Consider the following 16,917-nt stretch of genomic DNA (forward strand, 5'->3'; position numbering starts at 1 on the left):
GCTGGCCTGAATCTATAAATTGTTTAAGCTCGGTGCTTGCCAACCTATGCAACACGCATCTGTTGGGCTGCATGGAGGAAACACTGCTTTGGAGGCTGTTTGTCATCTTCCTGAACATTTCTGAGTAGGGAATAAGGATCTTTTAAAGAATGGGATGAGTTAGACACCAAAGCAAAGCTTAAAGGTGTTTGAAGGAAGCTTTGAAACATGCACTCCTAAGGCAGAGGCAGCCCTTCCTTCCTTTTACCTGATACTTGTGATGCTGCTCTCTCCTGTGTGCTATTCAGGGAACTACAGTCTTATCACTAGGCTACAGACAAATTAAGATTTACTGGATAGCACTGCTCCTGACAGCAATAATCCCGGGTATGAGAAGAGGGAATGATTCTGGGACCAGCACAGGATGTCTCAGTGGAGTCTGTATGCAGATATTCTCTGAAACTTGCACTTCATTTTAAGTACTCACATAACCCTTCAGGCTAAGAAAAATTTTTGCTTGATGGGGGTTTTAAAAGGAAAATTTAAAATTAATTATTTCAAATAATTTTAAAGGAAATTCTAAATAATTCACAGACCATTGCAGAAGTGAGTTTTCCTCTCGAGATGCAAACCACCAAACCTCCCAACCCTCCTCCAACACCAAGGTTTCCCCTTTCCTGCCAACAGTGCTCCCACAGTGCCACCCAGTGTTGCTTCTGCAGCTGCAGCAGGCAGGGATTATTCCCATGTACTTGGAAATCGTTTGTGGCCGTTTCTAAAAGGCCTAATTAAAATTAAAACCATGTTAACAACATAAACATTCAGACACATTGCTGTGAAAACTGTTGTATTGAAAATTTTCAGCTCCTTTCAATAGCACATCAGCCTCTTTGCTCCAACACAGGGATGCACAGCCATCCTACATGCCTGTAATTGGTCCTAGAGGGGGGCCTTAGTGTATTATTCCTATACAGCCATACCACCAATTTTAGCACAAACAGAAATGAGAGCAAGGAATGGATATGTATTAAAAACCTTCCACCTCCAAGTCAGAGCTACAGCTGTCTCCCCCAGGTGATGTGAGGGCTGCTTGTTCCCCTTCCTATAGACTGTCAGCTTCTTGTACCTTGCAGGATACCACTTGGAAGCAAGGAATGGTAACAAGTTTAGGTCAATGTGCACAAATAATGGGAGTTACAGGCCGACTGAGAGACATGCACAACAAAGATGGTTTGAACAACAGCTCTGCTCTGTGGAGTGGAGCAGCAAACCAACGCTGACTGGTCCAAAGCAGTTTCATCAGAACACAATTCCATAGGAATTCTGGCTGCGTAGATGGTGGAAGGAGATGCTGACGAAGCAAGTGCCCATCCAGGACAATCACTGCTGCGAGTTGTGCTGTAGCATATTCTGCAGGGTTTTGTGGTTTTGCAGAGCAGCCACCACGTCCTCGTAGAGGGTGTTCACGCTGACACACAGAGGTTGATGCTGCAGCTCCGTCAGCTTGCAGGCAGCCAGAGTACAGAGGATGCAGAAGAGCACAAAGAGCAGGACTCTCAGCACCGACCGTGACCACGAGGGCTTGTGCCGGGGCGGCTGAGGGGGACGGGAGCTGGAGGCTGGCTCTTCAGGGAGAACATGAACAGCACAGAATGTGAGGAATTAATCAACTATAACAGGCTATGCTCACAAACAAACAGTTCAGGTAAGATACTTAATCCTCTGCTGCACTTGGCTTTTGTTGTGAATTTCCATCACTTAGCTCTGATAAATAAGTAGATGTGCAGGATTTAACTGCTTAGGATGAAAAGTTACAGATCCAGTTTCAAGGGCAGCAGTGAAGAGGGTGTAAAGCACCTCTGTGTTGCTCGAGATCTGATTATGCAAATGTAGTTCAGTAGACTTAAGAAAAAATGAGCAGAGGGAAGTTCTCATCAGGAGAACAGCTGGAGAACTTCCTGACTTTGCAGCTTCACAGTTCATGGGAACACAGGCAAAGGGGAAAAGGGCACAGCAGCAGAGTTTATCAGAACTCCTATAAGCTCCCCACTACCCTCTCCCACTGTCTTCCAGTATCTGGGCTACATGAAAGCAATTCTGGCAGCATCACAGTCTGATGACAATGAAACCTGACACAATCCCACCCAAAATGGACACTACTTACTTCGGGTGTGCACGGCTTCCTTTTTAGTTTTCTTTTCCATCTCCTGTTTTGCAGCTTTCTGAGCATCGTACTCCCGCCTTCTGCGCTCCTTCTCCTCTGCCTTCTCTCGCTTCCGCAGTTCTCTCTCCTGAGCCTCCTTTGCTCGCTGTTCTGCTTCACGCCTCTTCTCCATTTCTGGGGGTTAACAGCAAGTTTTTCCCTTTTATGTAAAGGGCTGTCACTGACATTTTCCTTATCACCTTATTATCCCAGCTGGAATGAGGAAACCAATTAAACAACTATCCTCTTTTTTAGCATTTTATTTAGTATTACATACCTTGCATTTCGCTGTGCTTTTCTTTCATGTTTTTATAGGCAACCTCTAGCACGTTCCATTTAGAGATTTAACTATTCCTCAGGCCAAGAAATCACATACTTACCCCCCCTGCTATCTTTTTCCCTCTAACCCTTTTACCTTACTATTCCCTGAGTACTTTGGGTTTGGGTGGCTACAAGTATGCACTAAATGGCAATTTTTTAGATGGTGATCAGAATGTTTGGGTGTGTTAAAGAGACCAAGAGCAGTCCTCAGCAGACAGCAAGTGGGGTTCTTTGTGCCTACCTCTCTCTGCCTGGAGTTTCCGCTGCCGTTGTCGATCTTGCTCAGACTGGATTGCTTTCATGTGCTGCAGTACCTTAAAGGGCCAAGAAAACAACCTGAGGGCTGTGCAGAAGCCTTGTGGCACAGTCAGTTCAGAAAAGCACAGCTGGAGTGTGGCTGAGATCAGGTGGGGCTGACCCTCAGCCCTCACCTATCCCTACAGCTACGGCTCTGAAAAGAACTCACAACTCTGTGAGTCTCTTGTTATTAAAAAGCAGATCTTCCCATTAAAAACAGACACGGGAAACTGGTGCTCAGGGATACAGAGGATCACAGAACATTTCCATTTATGTTTGCCAGAACTTCTCCAGAGGTTTTTGTACTATCAGCACAGGCATGGACTATTATATCTGATTATGCCTCCACCTTCCAGGCAACCAGCATTTAATCCTCTCTTAACTCCACTAATGGAGAACCATCCTCCTCAGCCAGATGTTTGCTCTCCACAGGCACAGCAGTAGTGGAGTTAGTGCAGTGGACCTGCACCTTACTCCCTGAAGAAACTTCAGGCTCCTGCAGCAGCTGCGCAGCTTGCTAAGCAAACAGGGGTAGAATTACTGGCAAGGCCATGAATGGGAAAAAAAACTGAATAAAAGCAGACTCCTTACCTTGACAGCAGCCTGCTTACACTGATTCTCATCCAGACAGTCTCCTGCCACTTTAGCCAGGACAGGATCCAGGGGATTGTCCTTCAGATCCAGCCACTTCAGGTTCTGCAAAAGGGCACAACAAAGGGGAGGCTGTAAGAGCACAGCAGTCTTGTATTTATTTAAGAGAACCAAAGCAAAAGAAAATAACTGCTTAGTTTTTACACGAATAAAACAGGCACAGAAGATGAGCAGAGATGTTTTCAGTAGATTGAGAGGATTTTCTCTGAGCTGCGGTGCAGAGCCAACTGAATTTTGGAATGGGTAGTCAGCAGGATGGATGCTTTACCAGAGAAATCAACTTGAGCAGGATCACAAGACCCTGGGCTGCATCCCAAAGCTTTACATAACTGCCCAGCAAACAGTTTTACCTTGAGCTGTGCAAAGCTGACTGGCAGGGTGACCAAGCGGTTGTTCAGAAGGTCCAGGTGCTGCAGATTGACCAGGCGGCCAAAGTCCAAGGGCAGCTGTTGCAGCCGATTTTTACTCAAATCCAGTTTCACCAGATGCATCAAACTGCAGAAGTCTGACTAAAACCCAAACAAAGAAAACTCAGAGAAAGCTGGTCAGCACCTTTATGGAATAAAGTCCCACTGTCTCAGTGGGAAGTACAGAGACAGCCTGCACCTCACATCAGGCACAAATCCTTGACTTGTTACAGGACTGTGATGGAGGAAAATTGCTCTCCTCCTTTGCCTTGAAAGATGGAGGTGAGACACAGTGGGACAGGTAGGACAGACTGAGAAGGTTATGGATGACAATATGACAGGAACAAACCCGAGTCCCCACTGCTGATGGAACTCCTCTGTGTTCACCTGGGATGCTCTGGAAGGAACGTACTGCAATCTTCACACAGTTCAACCCTGTACTTTGTCCTGCCTCGGCCAAATCCACTGCCAGCACTGACCTGTCACTAACAACCGAGTCATTCAGCCATCCCAGGGCAGGGAAATTGCCAGTCCCACAGTGCCTGGTGAGCCTCTACTGAAGCACCAGCTATCTTTCCAAATATTTCCCAGCAGACTCATCCCCATGGAGGCTCTCTAGCACCTTACCGGCAAGGAAATGAGGTTGTTACAGGACAAATCCAAGACAGTAGCTTTCGGAAGAGCAGCCTGAAAGACAAATAAGGCACTGAATGAACATGGAGGTTCACCCAAGCCCTTCTGACACCTGCTAGTTCTGCTTCGGCCTCTGCGGTTTCTCCCACGTCAGTCTGTCCATCCCCCGCGGCTGTTCTGAGGTCACGTCATCCCCGGATCCATTTCTGGGTCCAAAAAAGGTTCTTAACCCGGGACAGCAGTGACCAGCAGCTGCCAGGCCCGTGGGACACAGAACCTTTCTGCGTTAAATACCTGCAGGCCAGCTCAAAAATCTCAATCACACAGAACCTGACTGATTCAAATACCTGCAGGGCAGCTCCCAAGCCGCCAGCACACCCGGCTCTCCTAGTGCCCGTTCCCGGGAGCAGGAGCCGGTCCCCACCCCCGCCGGGCTGCGGCCGGACACTCACCAGCTCCCGCACCGGCACCTCGTTCAGATCACACAGGCTCAGGTCCAGCTCGTTCCCATCCAGCTTGTCCTTCAGGCTGAGCCCCTTCCCACTGCCCCGCGACATGGCTCCGTCGGCGGCTGCCTACGGGGGATGCGGCTCGGTTCGGAGCGGCTCAACCCAGCCCGTCCCGTCCCGGCCCGGCCCGGCCCCGCCAGCCACTTCCGCGGCCACGTCCGCGCGGGTCCCTGCAGCCTCCGCCGCGGGGCCGAGCGCGCCCGCTGCCGGCCCGGAGCGGGGCCGCAAAACACCCAGAAAATGTCTTTCAGAAAGGATGTTACCGGTGTTTGATCTCTGCGGACTTCCAAACCTAAGCAACAAGAAAGGAGATTTAATCCCCGAAGCAGGGAACAGCCAATAAATTCTAAGCGCTGTCTTAGAAAGATGGATTACTTGTTGGTAGAATTCTCTTGTTTAAGTTTAAGGCTTGATCCAATGATCTCAGGCTTAGTGGGAGGTTAACAAATCTTGGGAAGAAGGATGTAGTTCTGATAACAGGAACAAGGAATGTAGGATTTATGGGCTACGAGGACATTAGGCAAAATCCCCAAGATAAGGAAGAAGCTAAGAAAGCTAACTCAGCAATTAGGTGGAATCAGCTCCAAGTGGGTAAAAGGTAATTCTGTTAGGGGTAGATTGTGGCCACAGACCCAAGAAACCCACCAACCCAAAATAAGAGAAAGACCAAGCCTGTGGACTAATTAGCATGGGATATGAAAGAATCATTAACAAATGGAAGATAGAATACTAGTTAATATGAGAACTAGGTAACTTGTCGCCAATGAACATTAACACCTTTGTTTGCTAAAATATATAAATAATCAAAAGTTTTGACGGTCGTCATGCTGGCCTTGTGGATTTGCCAACCAGTGCAGAACTGTAAATAAATTCAATACTTTGACTCTGGGTGTGGGTTGACCTCTTGCACACTGGATGGGAGAACCTATTTTGTGACACACTGGCACAGCTCAGGGCACCCCTGCAGCTGTCCCACCAGCCCTGGGACCCTGGCCAGGTTGGCAGGAGTTTAGATCTGGGCTACATGAAACAGCCCTGCAGAAGGAAGGAGAACTCCCAGCCAAGACCCATGGGCAGGGGAGGTTTGCATCCAGTCACATCACCTGTCACACACCACTGCACAGAGAACAAACCAGTTTATGGCAAATAATCCCAACAGAAACCCAGGGATGTATACCTTGTTTTGCAATATCTGATACAGCTGCTTATATCTGTTCACACTCTCCCTAATCCAGGGGGTGAATTTCCTCTCAGTTGGGCTGTTACATTACCCCAGGAGGAAGGCTTGATGGATATTCCTGTTTTGCTCCCAAGGCTCCAGTCCCACAGGATCAGAGCACTCGCCTAATCCTTTGTGGAGAAAGTCAGTGAAAGAGAAAGGAGCCTGGGGTAGAGCCAAATTAGCGTTACCTGGTAATGTGATTACAGCAAGGATTACCCGTGAATTTCCTGACCTCTGTGGTATTTGTGATGTTTGTTTCATTACAAGAATGTTTTCACTATTGCAGTACATCTGCCCTGTGGATGCATTAGTTAATTTTTAAGCTGCCAGTGAATGTCTTGCAACGCCCAGAAACCTGCATTAGCTCAGAACTGAGGTAACTGAGGCGACAGGAGCCGCTGAACAAAGGCACCCCAAAAGAGCACACAATGATTTGCCTCACAGAAACTACAATAAAGCCTGCCTGGGTTGAGGTGCTCTTGTCCAGGAGATTATAGAAGTTTTTTCAGAGCATGTTATTGCTCTTCCAAATGTGAGCAGAAATTACAGAGCCATCATCTGAGAAAAGCGAGGTCTACTTATCCAAGAATCTCCCCCCATACCTCAGCTTTTCACAACAATGTTTGTTGTTGGAGGGAAGGGCCAGAGAAGACCTGCTCCAGAGAGTGGTGGGGAAGCCGTTCATTGCCAGATCTCCAAGAGGGACAGCTGATTACTGATCCCCTCGTTACCACCCTGAGCCACTGAGGGATTCGTGTGATGTGCTGCGCTGTTCCCTTCCGTGGCTGGGAAGCACCACACTCCTTACCTGGTGCCTGCCCACACCTCTGTGCTTAGCTGGAGGGGTCTCAGCCTGCCTAGCCTTGGAGCAGCTCTGCAGTTCCCAGCTGGTCTCTTCTCCGCAGAGAGTGCCAAAAGGTATTAGTGGGGTGTTAACTGATAACTCATTGAGGGAATAGGGCTGGAGAACAGCTGGTGACTCACAGGGTTCAGCGATACAGGTGGAGATAAGTGAAGGTAAATGATGGCGATTGTCTTGCACCAAAGTCCATCTCTACTCATTTGAGTGGATGAGGTTATACGGAGTATAACAGTGGCTAGGAAGAGATAATGGAGCGGGAATATTCAGGGAAGAAATTGTAGTGCACAGCTTGGGCGGGGGACCGGCCGGACTCCGAGACTCCAGTCCCTCCTGCGGAGCGGGCAGAGCGAGCGCTTTCTCCGCTTCCCTTCCCGCCGGAGCCCTCTCGGCCGGCGGAGGGTCCCGGGGCGGGGCTGGGGCGGGCCCCGAGCGCAGCGCTCCCGAGCACCGAGCGGCGGAACGGAACGGGACGGGACAGAACTGGCCGGGTCGGGTCGCGCCGAGTGCTCGGGACTGCCGAGCTTCAGGAATGCTGCTCGCTGCAGGGATGGCCACGGCCCGTCTGGCAGCGCTGCCCCGGCACGGGCTGCAGCTCCTGCGCCGGGCGGGAGAGCGGTGGGGAGCCCCGGCGGGCAGGTAGGGATGGGATGGCATGGGATGGGATGGGATGGAATGGGATGGGCAACGGGAGGTGAGGGCTGTGGGGGACTGGGGGCTATAAGCGATAGGAATTATAGGGGACAGGGGGCTGTGGATGAGAAGGAATGAGAGCTGTAGGGGGCAGAGGGCTCTCTGGTTGGGGAGCTGTAGGGCACAGAGGCTGCAGAGGATGGAGACCATGTGAGGGGCTATAGAGGAGATGCAGAACGCTGTGGGTGTCAGCTAGGTCAGTGGCTGCATGCAGGGTGGGCATATTAATGTCGGTGTGTAACCCTTTAGCTCCCCTAAAACCCTTCCAAAGTGGCAGAAGGCAGGCTGGTTCCCCTGGATCTGCTTTGCCAGCCTGGGAGTGGGCCAGGGGCAGGGATGAACCCTGCACAGCTGGCAAAGGGAAGTGACCGCATGGCAAGGGCTGAACTTTGTGCAGCAGCTCCATCCAGATTGCAGCTATGTGAAATGCATCAAATGGCTTCCCCATCCTCTTTCAGGGCTCTGACTTGCAGTCAGTGTCCCTGTCCCCCTGTGGTCCTGTAGCCCCCGGGGTGCTGCGTGACACAGCAGGTCCAGGACACCAAGAAGCTCTGGGGCTTGGGAAGTCAGGCCAGTTCTTTGCCTTGCTTTTCTTCAATGCTGCCTCTTGGAGCAAGTTCAAGTGAAAAGCCAGCAATGGGAAGTACCTGTCTTTTGGGAAAGGCTCTGAAGGATTAGCTGATATTCAAATAAATAATCACTGAGATTAATGACTCCCAGTGAGCAGTTCCAAGAACCAGGTGGGGCATTCCTTGTTTTTCACAACCAGGGTTTGGGTGGGTTTTTTCGGCTGGTTTGACATTAGCAGTGAGGTGGCTGAAGCCACTTCATAATAGGTGTGTGAAGATTGCCTTCTCAGAATCTGTTCTTATGAAACAGAAGGGAAGCATGACAGAGTTCACTGCAGTTCACTTCAGCTCAGAACACAAACTGAGGAACAGGAACACAAAACCCTTGGAGAAAGAGAGCATGTATTTAGAGAGTAAACCTTTTCTAGTAATGTTATAAGAAAAGCTTATTAAATTCTGCTCCTAGACTTGTTTATCCTTTTGACAGGGAGAGTGCAGAGGGCAGAGAAGTACAGTGGGAAACCAAACCAGAAAGTTGCTGCAGGAGGAGTCTGAAAACCTTGGGAGCTTGATCTCTTCTTAAGCAGAAAAAAAAAAAAAAGAGAAGAAGAAGAAAAAAAGTAGTCAGTATCCAGTTAACTCTTCAGTCAACAGATTAAAGCAGAAGTGAGGACAGAGCAGAGTTAATTTTCACCACCCATTTATTGCAGTCATATTACAGAAAAAACCCAAAAGCTTTCTTTGGGGAGAGAAGATCCTGGTAGATGTCCATGAGCAAAGGAACTGGCAGAATCTGTGAACCTCTTCAAGAATGAACTCTGTATTTGGGACAGTGCCCAAGCTCTGGCAAGGCAGGGCCTTTCCTGCAGGTGCAAAAGTGAAGGCACCACAGGGCAGGTCAATGTCCTTCAACCTGCAAAGGGTACAGAAGGTTACACTGCCTTGTTTTCTCTCTCATCCTGTTTGATGATTTCTGTAGAGACTGGTTAAAGAGTTAAAGGTGAAAACAGAGTTGGTTATCTTATATCAACAGCTCCAGACTCTTGACTGGAGCTGTTCACAGAAAAATACAAACAGCTCCTAGGGTTAGTCCAGAATGCTTGCTTCAGTCTGATAATTTCTGCTTCCTCCCATCAGGCAGGAGACTCTGGGATTACTGGGATTTGGCTGCTCTCCCATCTTTTGCAGGGAGGAGGAAGAGGAGGATGCATTTTTCCCAGATTTCTGATGTCTCTCTGTTGAGCTGTGTTGCTGAACTTGAGGGTTCCAGAGTTTTGCAGGAACTGCCTGTGGATGAGGCTGGCTCATTTTCAGGCTGTCTTGCTGCTGAAGCCATGCTGCTGGCAAAAGTCATGTGCTCTCCAAAAGTCTGTGCTGACACCCAAGACAAGCAGAGTTTTATTTGCTCTCCTTTGGCTGAGTCAGGGAAATGAGAGCTGGTGTAATATCAGACCACTGGTCTTGTTTTATCTCCAGCAGCACCTGATGCTTTATAGGAAGAGGTGAAGGGTGAATTACTTGTTTTCTGTAACAAAGATGAACACAGAAATTATTTCTAAATCCTTTCTTTCTAGAGGTTTCTTGATACCTTCTCTCAGATCAGATATGTACACTTGCTGCTGGCTGTAGGCAGGAGGGAGACCAGTGCTGTGTGATTTCCAGCATGATGCTGCTCATAATGAACATATTTTGTGTCTGCCTCCTTCATTCCACTCATGACCCTCAGTGCTTCCAACAGGCTGCTGTGTTTTATCTCATACGTTTCAGTTCTGCCACTGTTGAAATGATACAGAAATGCTGAAGCACATGTGAATGTCAGACCAGAATTTGGGGAACTCAGACTCGATGGCAGCTAAGAATTTTGCTTTAAGGCATTTGAAGAAATTATGTGAGTTAGTGCTTTGAGAGGAGTCAGTGACTCTGGGTTATGAGCATGAGATATCTTAGCATTCTTAACCTTTAATTTCAGTGCTGCTGATGCTTTCATTTGAAAATGTGAATGCTTGGGACCTCTGAGAGCAAGCTGTGTTCACAGTGTGAAATACAGCGGTATTTTTGAGCATGTGGCTTTACAGTGATATCTTTTGCCACTCTTTGACTTTCATCCTCGTGTTTGGGGATAGGAAGGAAGCCAAGCCATTAAACGTGGAGCTTTGTGCCTTCTTGTATTTAGTATAAAAGTTTGGTTTCTGAAAAGTCAGTGAAACCCTTTGGCTCTTCAGGTCTGGAAAATACTGAGACAGTAAGCCCAGACAACGTGATCTGTGTAATGCTTTGCCAAGACATGACAGTGCACGATATTCCCCTTTTCACTAGCAATGCAGGGGTGTGCAAGTACCCCTTTGAAGGCTCACTGTGGAGAGCAGGAGCCTGTTTCAGCTGGACACTTCAGATTCTGATCAAATTTTCTCAATCTGAATTTTGTAGCATTTCTTCCCCTCTCCAGTCTCTTTTTGTGGTGGTCTTGTGCTGTTTATTTTTCCCAGTGCTGAGCCTGCTTGGCTCCCAGTGCCCCCTGAGATGGTGCTGGGGGAAAGAGCTCTTGCGCAAGCAGGTCAGCAGCTGCTCCCTGCCCACTCCAGCCCTTCCTGACAGGGAATTTAGGGACAGGCTCTGCTGACACTGGAAATTACTTGGTTTGAGAGAGTCGTGAATGTGGCTGGCCCCATTAAGCGTTTGAACAAATGGCCTGAGGGTTCCTCATCCTCCCTGCCCTCATGACAGGGGACAGGGACATCTCCAGTCCCCGTTTGAAACAGCAAGTGGCTGTGGGTGGCTGCGCTGGCTTTTACTGCTCTCCCAGGAACATTCATCCTCCCCTTGCTTTAGGGGGAGTTTTTTCTACCTTTTATTTTCTAGAACCTGTGTTTATAAAGACCTTTCTTCAGAGCTGTCTTTCATCTCCTCGTTTATCCACATGCTTTGCCCAAGAGTTTTCAAGCAATAAAAGGTAATTCAGTTTAGCACTTTTCCTCCCTCCTCCTCCTCAGGCAGTCTTACAGCCTTGATGTGAGTTTCCCAAGAGTTCTGTGAGGAGTGATGTCTAAACAGAGCCTGTGGAAGTTTGCACAATCCTCCCTCTGCTGAAAAGCAGTGTGGGGGGAAAAGGGTCAGGTTGTTCTCTTATCTCTTGGAACAGTACTCCCCTGAAGATAAAATCTAGATTTTTGTTCTCTGGACACCGCCTTTCACTCCACATAGGAGGTAACTCCATGCTTAGGCTTGTTTCTTTTGGGCAGGAAAATAAATCTTTTGTGTCAGTAACAACAAGTCTTTGCAGAATATTGATCCCTTAGTAGATGGGTGTTTAGGCTGAGCTATTTTTCCTCTTTAAGGCAGAGATTTCCCCATTGTACATTGAATTATACACAGCCTCTGTGCTATGCACCCTTCAAGCATCCCTTAGCCCTGTCCCTCCTGGTTGTCTCCAGATGTTGGAATAGAGGAGCTGGAGTCGTGGAGGAAGGCAGAGAGGACATGAGGAGGGACAGAGAACATAGGGGGCTGCCTGGGAAGTTAGACAGCATGATTGGTGGTGGCTGCTGGGGCAGAGAGGCTTGTAAGAGATGGAGAGAGAAACCAAAGTAGGAACTGCAGTGCTCAGATGGTCAGGAGCTGTGGTTTGAGGGGAGATTGCTGCATTTCCACTGATGATCAGACCTCAGGGAAAGCATTAATGTTTTAAAAATGATTTTCCCTTTTGCTCTGACCACATCTTCTCGTTGCTACTTCTCTTGGCTCATTGGTCTCCCTCTTGTCCTCCAGCACAGTGTCTCAGTGCTCCTACCCTGCTTGGTTTGCACTTCTCAAACCTGTCCCTGCTCTTCTCCTCCCCACCTGTCCCAAATTTGCAGTGGGGACCATCTCTTCCCTGCTGTGGTATTGCCTCTGCACTTCTCTGCCCTTATCTCGCTGACAGCTCCTCATTTTATTGATGCTGTTTCACTCCCATAAACTCTTTGCATTCCAGCTATCAGAACGTGTACAGCTGCTTGCTGTTGTAAATGCAGACCATTCCTTTGCAGACACCTCAGTTACAGCTCAGCTTCTCTGAACTCCTCTGAACAGTTTTCATTTTGCAGGATTAGATTCTTCTCTGCTGATTGTTTTGGAGACTGACCTCTTCAATTTTAATTCTGTCATTCTCATTTATGTGCTCTTTTCAGCCAGTTGGGAGAATTTATCTACAAACTGTTTTGGTTGTGTTACTTTGCAGCTATTTATGCTTTTTAATGTTGCAAAAAGACCAAAGGCAGTTGCCATCTCTCAGTAAACTGCAGAGCCCTTATTCTGTCCAGGCAGGCTGATATGTCAGTGTAGTTTTCAGTGCAGGTGAATGATGGTAGGACCAGGCTGTGCCAGTTCTGCAGGGCTGGGGCAGGCTCCTTCCCCACCAGGTTTCCCATGGAGGGATGGAGGCTCTGCCTGTTCTGGTATAGACACACAGGTGCCTGCCCTGGGGGTACCAAGGTTGTCCCTGTGCCCCAAACCACTGCACAAGCTTTTCAAGTCCTCTTGGAAGCCTTCCTGATCTTGACCCACTGAAGCAGCTGCCTGTTGTTCAGGAATGTGCATCAGGTATTCCCAATGTCATGAGCAGGCTGATAATCCCTCCAGATGGGGAGAATTGTATTGACAGCTTCTATTAAATAGCCTCTTCTTTTCTTCCCCAGTGCCCTGCACACAAGAATGCCCTCTGTGTCCCCCAAGGTGACCAGCAGCTACATCCAGGGACCCACAGACATTCCCCTTCTTGAGAAAACCACGGGGCAGTGCCTGGAGGAGACTGTGGAGCGCTTTCCTGACCGTGAGGCCTTGGTCTTCTGCCGGGATGGGGTTCGGAAGAGTTTTGCTCAGCTCAAAGAGGAGGTGAGTGCCTTGTTCACCCCTCAGGTGAGTGGGTGACAGCAGGTATGATGGAGAAATGGGAAACAGTTCCATTGCTCAGCTCAGGACTGAGATGAGTTGCTTGTGGACCTCCATCCTGGTGCAGAGGGAACAGCAGCAGGTTTCTAGCATGCACTGAAGGGTGTATGCTGCCTTCATCCTTCTCAGTAAGAGGGATGAGAGGGAGGACGTGGCATATACAAAATGCTAATATTCCATAATAAACATTTGTACTTTAAAATTATCACACTTATCTGATGGGTTATGGTCTGAGTCATGGTGTTTTTCTCTGCTGGAGTAGACTCCACCTTCTGGTTTAGTCACTCTGGCTATGAGAGGTCCTGAGTGTGGGGAAGATTTTTATCAAGCATGAAGGCAGTGGAGCAAAGTCAAGGACTAGGGCTCAATATCATATGCACAGATGTGTGGGGGTGGGTACATACATAAATATATGTTTCTCTGTTTTTGGAATGGAGGAACTAACTACCTGGAAAGTTTCTAATAAATGTATGGTATAATCTTTGATAGGAAAGAATTGTTTGGTGGGTTTTTAGGCTTACTATGGTTTTGATCATATCCATTCACATAAATAAGATTAGCTGTGTTCACCTTGATTTTAAGAAGTAGGTTGTAATTCAGAACTAAATCAAATGGTTCCTCAAATTCCTATTTCCTACAAGGCAGATTTTAAAAATTCATTTGAGAACTTAACAATATTATAAAACCTTTCCTGAATGTCTCAGAGTATTTATATATACATTTGTGACATGAAACACACTTACCATCCTGCAAGATAAAGTAGTTGTTAATACAGTGGCTGAATTTGAGTTAACAAATCACAGAATCTTTAATGCTGGAAAAGGTTTCAAAGACTGAGTCCAACCTTTGGACCAGGTCAGAGTACTGAGTGTGTTGAACAGCAGTTTCTTTAATGCCTCCAGAGATCAGACCCCGACACCTCCCTTGGGAAGTCCTTTCTAATATTTATTAACCTTTTTTGGTTAAGAAATTCCTCCTGATGTCCAGCCTGACCCTAGCCTGATGCAGTCTGTGGCCCCTTCCTCTCATCCTGTCCCTGACTCCCACCTGGCTGCACCCTCCTGTCAGGGAGTTGTAGAGAGGAAGAAGGTCCTCTCTGAGCCTCCTTTTCTCCAGCTTGATCCCCTCCAGCTTCCCTGGTCACTCCTCACAGGACTTAGGAGGACAGGAACCCAAAACTGCTCAAAAATCACTTGATAGAATTTTCTTCACCCAAATCCTTTTTGAAGTAAGTGATACCCAGAAAGGAGGCAGATCCAACAGTGTGATTGGGACCAGCATGTGGGTAAGGCTTGGTTCTAAGTGGAATTGATGAGGAATTTGGCAGTAAATAGTCTTTGGGCAAGAAGTAACTTGCAACAACATAATTGCCTATTTTGATTTCCTTTCTGCTTTGTTGTATTATCCCAGATTGTTATTTTTATGCTTTCAGTCAACCTGCTGAGCAGGGGCTGGTCTGTGCTCCAGGATCAGAAGCTGCTGCAGCCATAGGCTGATGGACTGTTCTGGGGAGATACAGTCTGTTGCATTTCAGTTACAAAGATGATGCTTTTTCTCCAGAAAGCAGTGCCTGGGGACCAATATCCCTCACGGTATTCTGTGTGCAATCCTCAGGCTCTTGTGTTGTATTTTTCAGGTGGACCAAGCAGCAGCTGGACTTCTGGCCCTTGGCCTGAGGAAGGGAGACAGGCTGGGGATGTGGGGACCCAATAAATACGAGTGGGTTCTCATGCAGTTTGCAACTGCCCAGGCAGGAATCATCCTGGTAAGGAGTTTGCTGTGTCTGGGTTTTAGAAATCTATTGGGAAAGGAAAAAGAGACAAAGAAGCAATAGGAAATACTGGAGAATAAAGTTTGTCTCTTTTTTTCCATGCTCTTGCCTGGCGTGTCATCTATAGCTGAATCAAGTATTTAAGGAAGATCTGGGCAGCTCTCTGTATCTTCATCCTCCACTAGGGAAGCATGCTGCAGGGGGAGGAGCAGCAAAAAAGTGCTAATAGGAGATGTGCTTTTCTCAACAGGCCCCTTTTGATGTGGGATGTTGCTGTCCTAACCAGTTACCAGCTGGTTAGATCCCTTCCAAATGTATTGCTCCATGGAACAAAGGCTCCCTTAAAAATCTAGTCCAGCTTGCATATCCCTAAAAGCCAATTTTCATTAGATAGCATGACCAAAATGCACTTTATTTAGGCAGTGCCCTATGTTGAGGTCTGTACCCTGCCTTCTGCTCTGTTTCCTCCATTCTGGTTCATTCCAGTGTCTGCAGGAATTAGATGGGAGAGCATGGCTCAGTAGGAACCTGTGGGTGAGCTTAACTCCAGTGGCCACTCTGTGGAGAAGGTGTTATCATAGCTGTCCATCAAGAAACATGACTTGTGCAAAACTTTTGATCTAGTTCAGGGGATTGGATCAACTGCTGTGAGACAGGAGGTCTCACAGGTTCCTGAAACTCTGTTTTGACTATGTGACCTCACATGCATCACTTTTCCCATTGTTTTCTTTCACACAAACACAGAATTCAGATGTGTTTTCTGTGAATGTGGAATCCCTGTGGTGGTGAGCTCTTAGTTCTGTGTTGGAGGAGAGGCTCTGAGTGTAGCTTAACCCTGGGGGAACTTTTCTGTTGGGACCTGTGCTAGGGGGGAGAGTGTTCAAGGCAAGAAGGTGATCAAGTTCTTGTTTCTGGCTCTTCAGGTCTCTGTGAATCCAGCCTACCAGGCCTCTGAGCTGGAGTTTGTGCTCAGGAAGGTTCGTATGGCATGAAGTGTCTGTTGAAGGGGATTGGTGAGGACATGATGAGCTGCTTCACGTTTGGGTGTGTGGGAGGAGCTGGCTGGAGAGCAGGGCTGCTGTTGAATGTGTGAAGCTGCGATGCAGTGGCCACACTCCTGCTGCTCCCTGTGGGTGCCACTCTGTCTGATGGAAACTGCTGCATCCTCATCCCTCTCTCTCTGCTAACAGCCAGGTACTGCCAGTACTACCCCAACCCAACCACCCCTGTCAGCAGTCACTTACCAGGGAATGAGGAGAAAAAAATGCAGGACTTGGTATCTCCTTTTTACCCCTCCTGTTCAGGGCAAAAACTCACCATCAGAGATCTCAACCCTGAAAGTAGACCCTCAGAAAAGACCTCATTTAACCTCAGAAAGGACCAGTCCGCTTGGTAGCTTGATTTCTCCTTCCCAGGTTTGTCTGAGGCTGGCTGGCCTTGGATTTAAGGTGGTTTAAGTCCTAGGTATTGCCACTGTTTAACATCTCTTTGCTGTCTGATCCTGCCACCTCATCTCCCCTTGAATACCTGCCTGGGTTTGAGTTTGTGATGCACAGAGCTCTGATCAATTTAAACTGTTCATGCTCCCTTGCTCAAATAATGAGGAAATCAGGTTATTAAACATTTGATAGCTAAAAATTGAGATTAAGCAGCCAATATTTTCACTGTGGTTTGTTCAGCTATAAATGAAAGGCTGATATTAGAAGAGAGGGAGTGACTTCTGAGTGTTCCCAGCACCATCCAAGTTAGTTTTACCTAGAAAGTGGATAATTTCTAGCTAATTTCTTTTGTATCAGTAACTCTGTAGTGTGTTTTTGGGCTGCAGTTTGAGTTCCTGTTTCATCCTTTATTTAATACTCTCAGCAGTCCTGCTGGTC

The 16,917-nt window shown here is 47.8% G+C and overlaps 2 protein-coding genes across 2 annotated transcripts in view; one reads left to right on the forward strand and one right to left on the reverse strand.

Annotated features, from left to right (window-relative positions):
• Positions 1-1,078: 1,078 nt before the first annotated feature.
• On the reverse strand, positions 1,079-5,048 carry LRRC59 (leucine rich repeat containing 59). Its single transcript, XM_062506337.1, has 7 exons — positions 4,944-5,048; positions 4,486-4,545; positions 3,802-3,960; positions 3,392-3,496; positions 2,745-2,817; positions 2,144-2,317; positions 1,079-1,604 (listed from the first exon to the last, which is right to left on the reverse strand). Exons 1-7 carry the CDS (start codon positions 5,046-5,048, stop codon positions 1,360-1,362), a joined length of 921 nt encoding a protein of 306 aa, XP_062362321.1. The 3' UTR covers positions 1,079-1,359.
• A 2,583-nt stretch (positions 5,049-7,631) lies between these two features.
• The window catches only part of ACSF2 (acyl-CoA synthetase family member 2), a 35,514-nt gene continuing 26,228 nt past the window's right edge, over positions 7,632-16,917 (forward strand). The window contains exons 1-4 of the mRNA XM_062506236.1: positions 7,632-7,720; positions 13,017-13,212; positions 14,906-15,034; positions 15,964-16,017. Of these exons, the coding sequence (XP_062362220.1) occupies positions 7,632-7,720; positions 13,017-13,212; positions 14,906-15,034; positions 15,964-16,017 (468 nt within the window). The remainder of the gene's footprint in view (positions 7,721-13,016; positions 13,213-14,905; positions 15,035-15,963; positions 16,018-16,917) is intronic.

This window comes from Cinclus cinclus, chromosome 20, assembly GCF_963662255.1.
Source record: "Cinclus cinclus chromosome 20, bCinCin1.1, whole genome shotgun sequence".
Classification (NCBI taxonomy): Eukaryota; Metazoa; Chordata; class Aves; order Passeriformes; family Cinclidae; genus Cinclus; species Cinclus cinclus.

Bases quoted from the DNA above. Each gene is read 5' to 3' on its own strand.
- LRRC59 (XM_062506337.1), bottom strand. From the start codon at position 5,048: ATGTCGCGGGGCAGTGGGAAGGGGCTCAGCCTGAAGGACAAGCTGGAT. The intron at 2,818-3,391 runs GTAAGGAGTCTG...TGGCCCTTTAAG, and splicing joins GTAAGCAGGCTGCTGTCAAG to GTACTGCAGCACATGAAAGC. The intron at 1,605-2,143 runs GTAAGTAGTGTC...TTCTCCCTGAAG, and splicing joins GGAAGCCGTGCACACCCGAA to AGCCAGCCTCCAGCTCCCGT.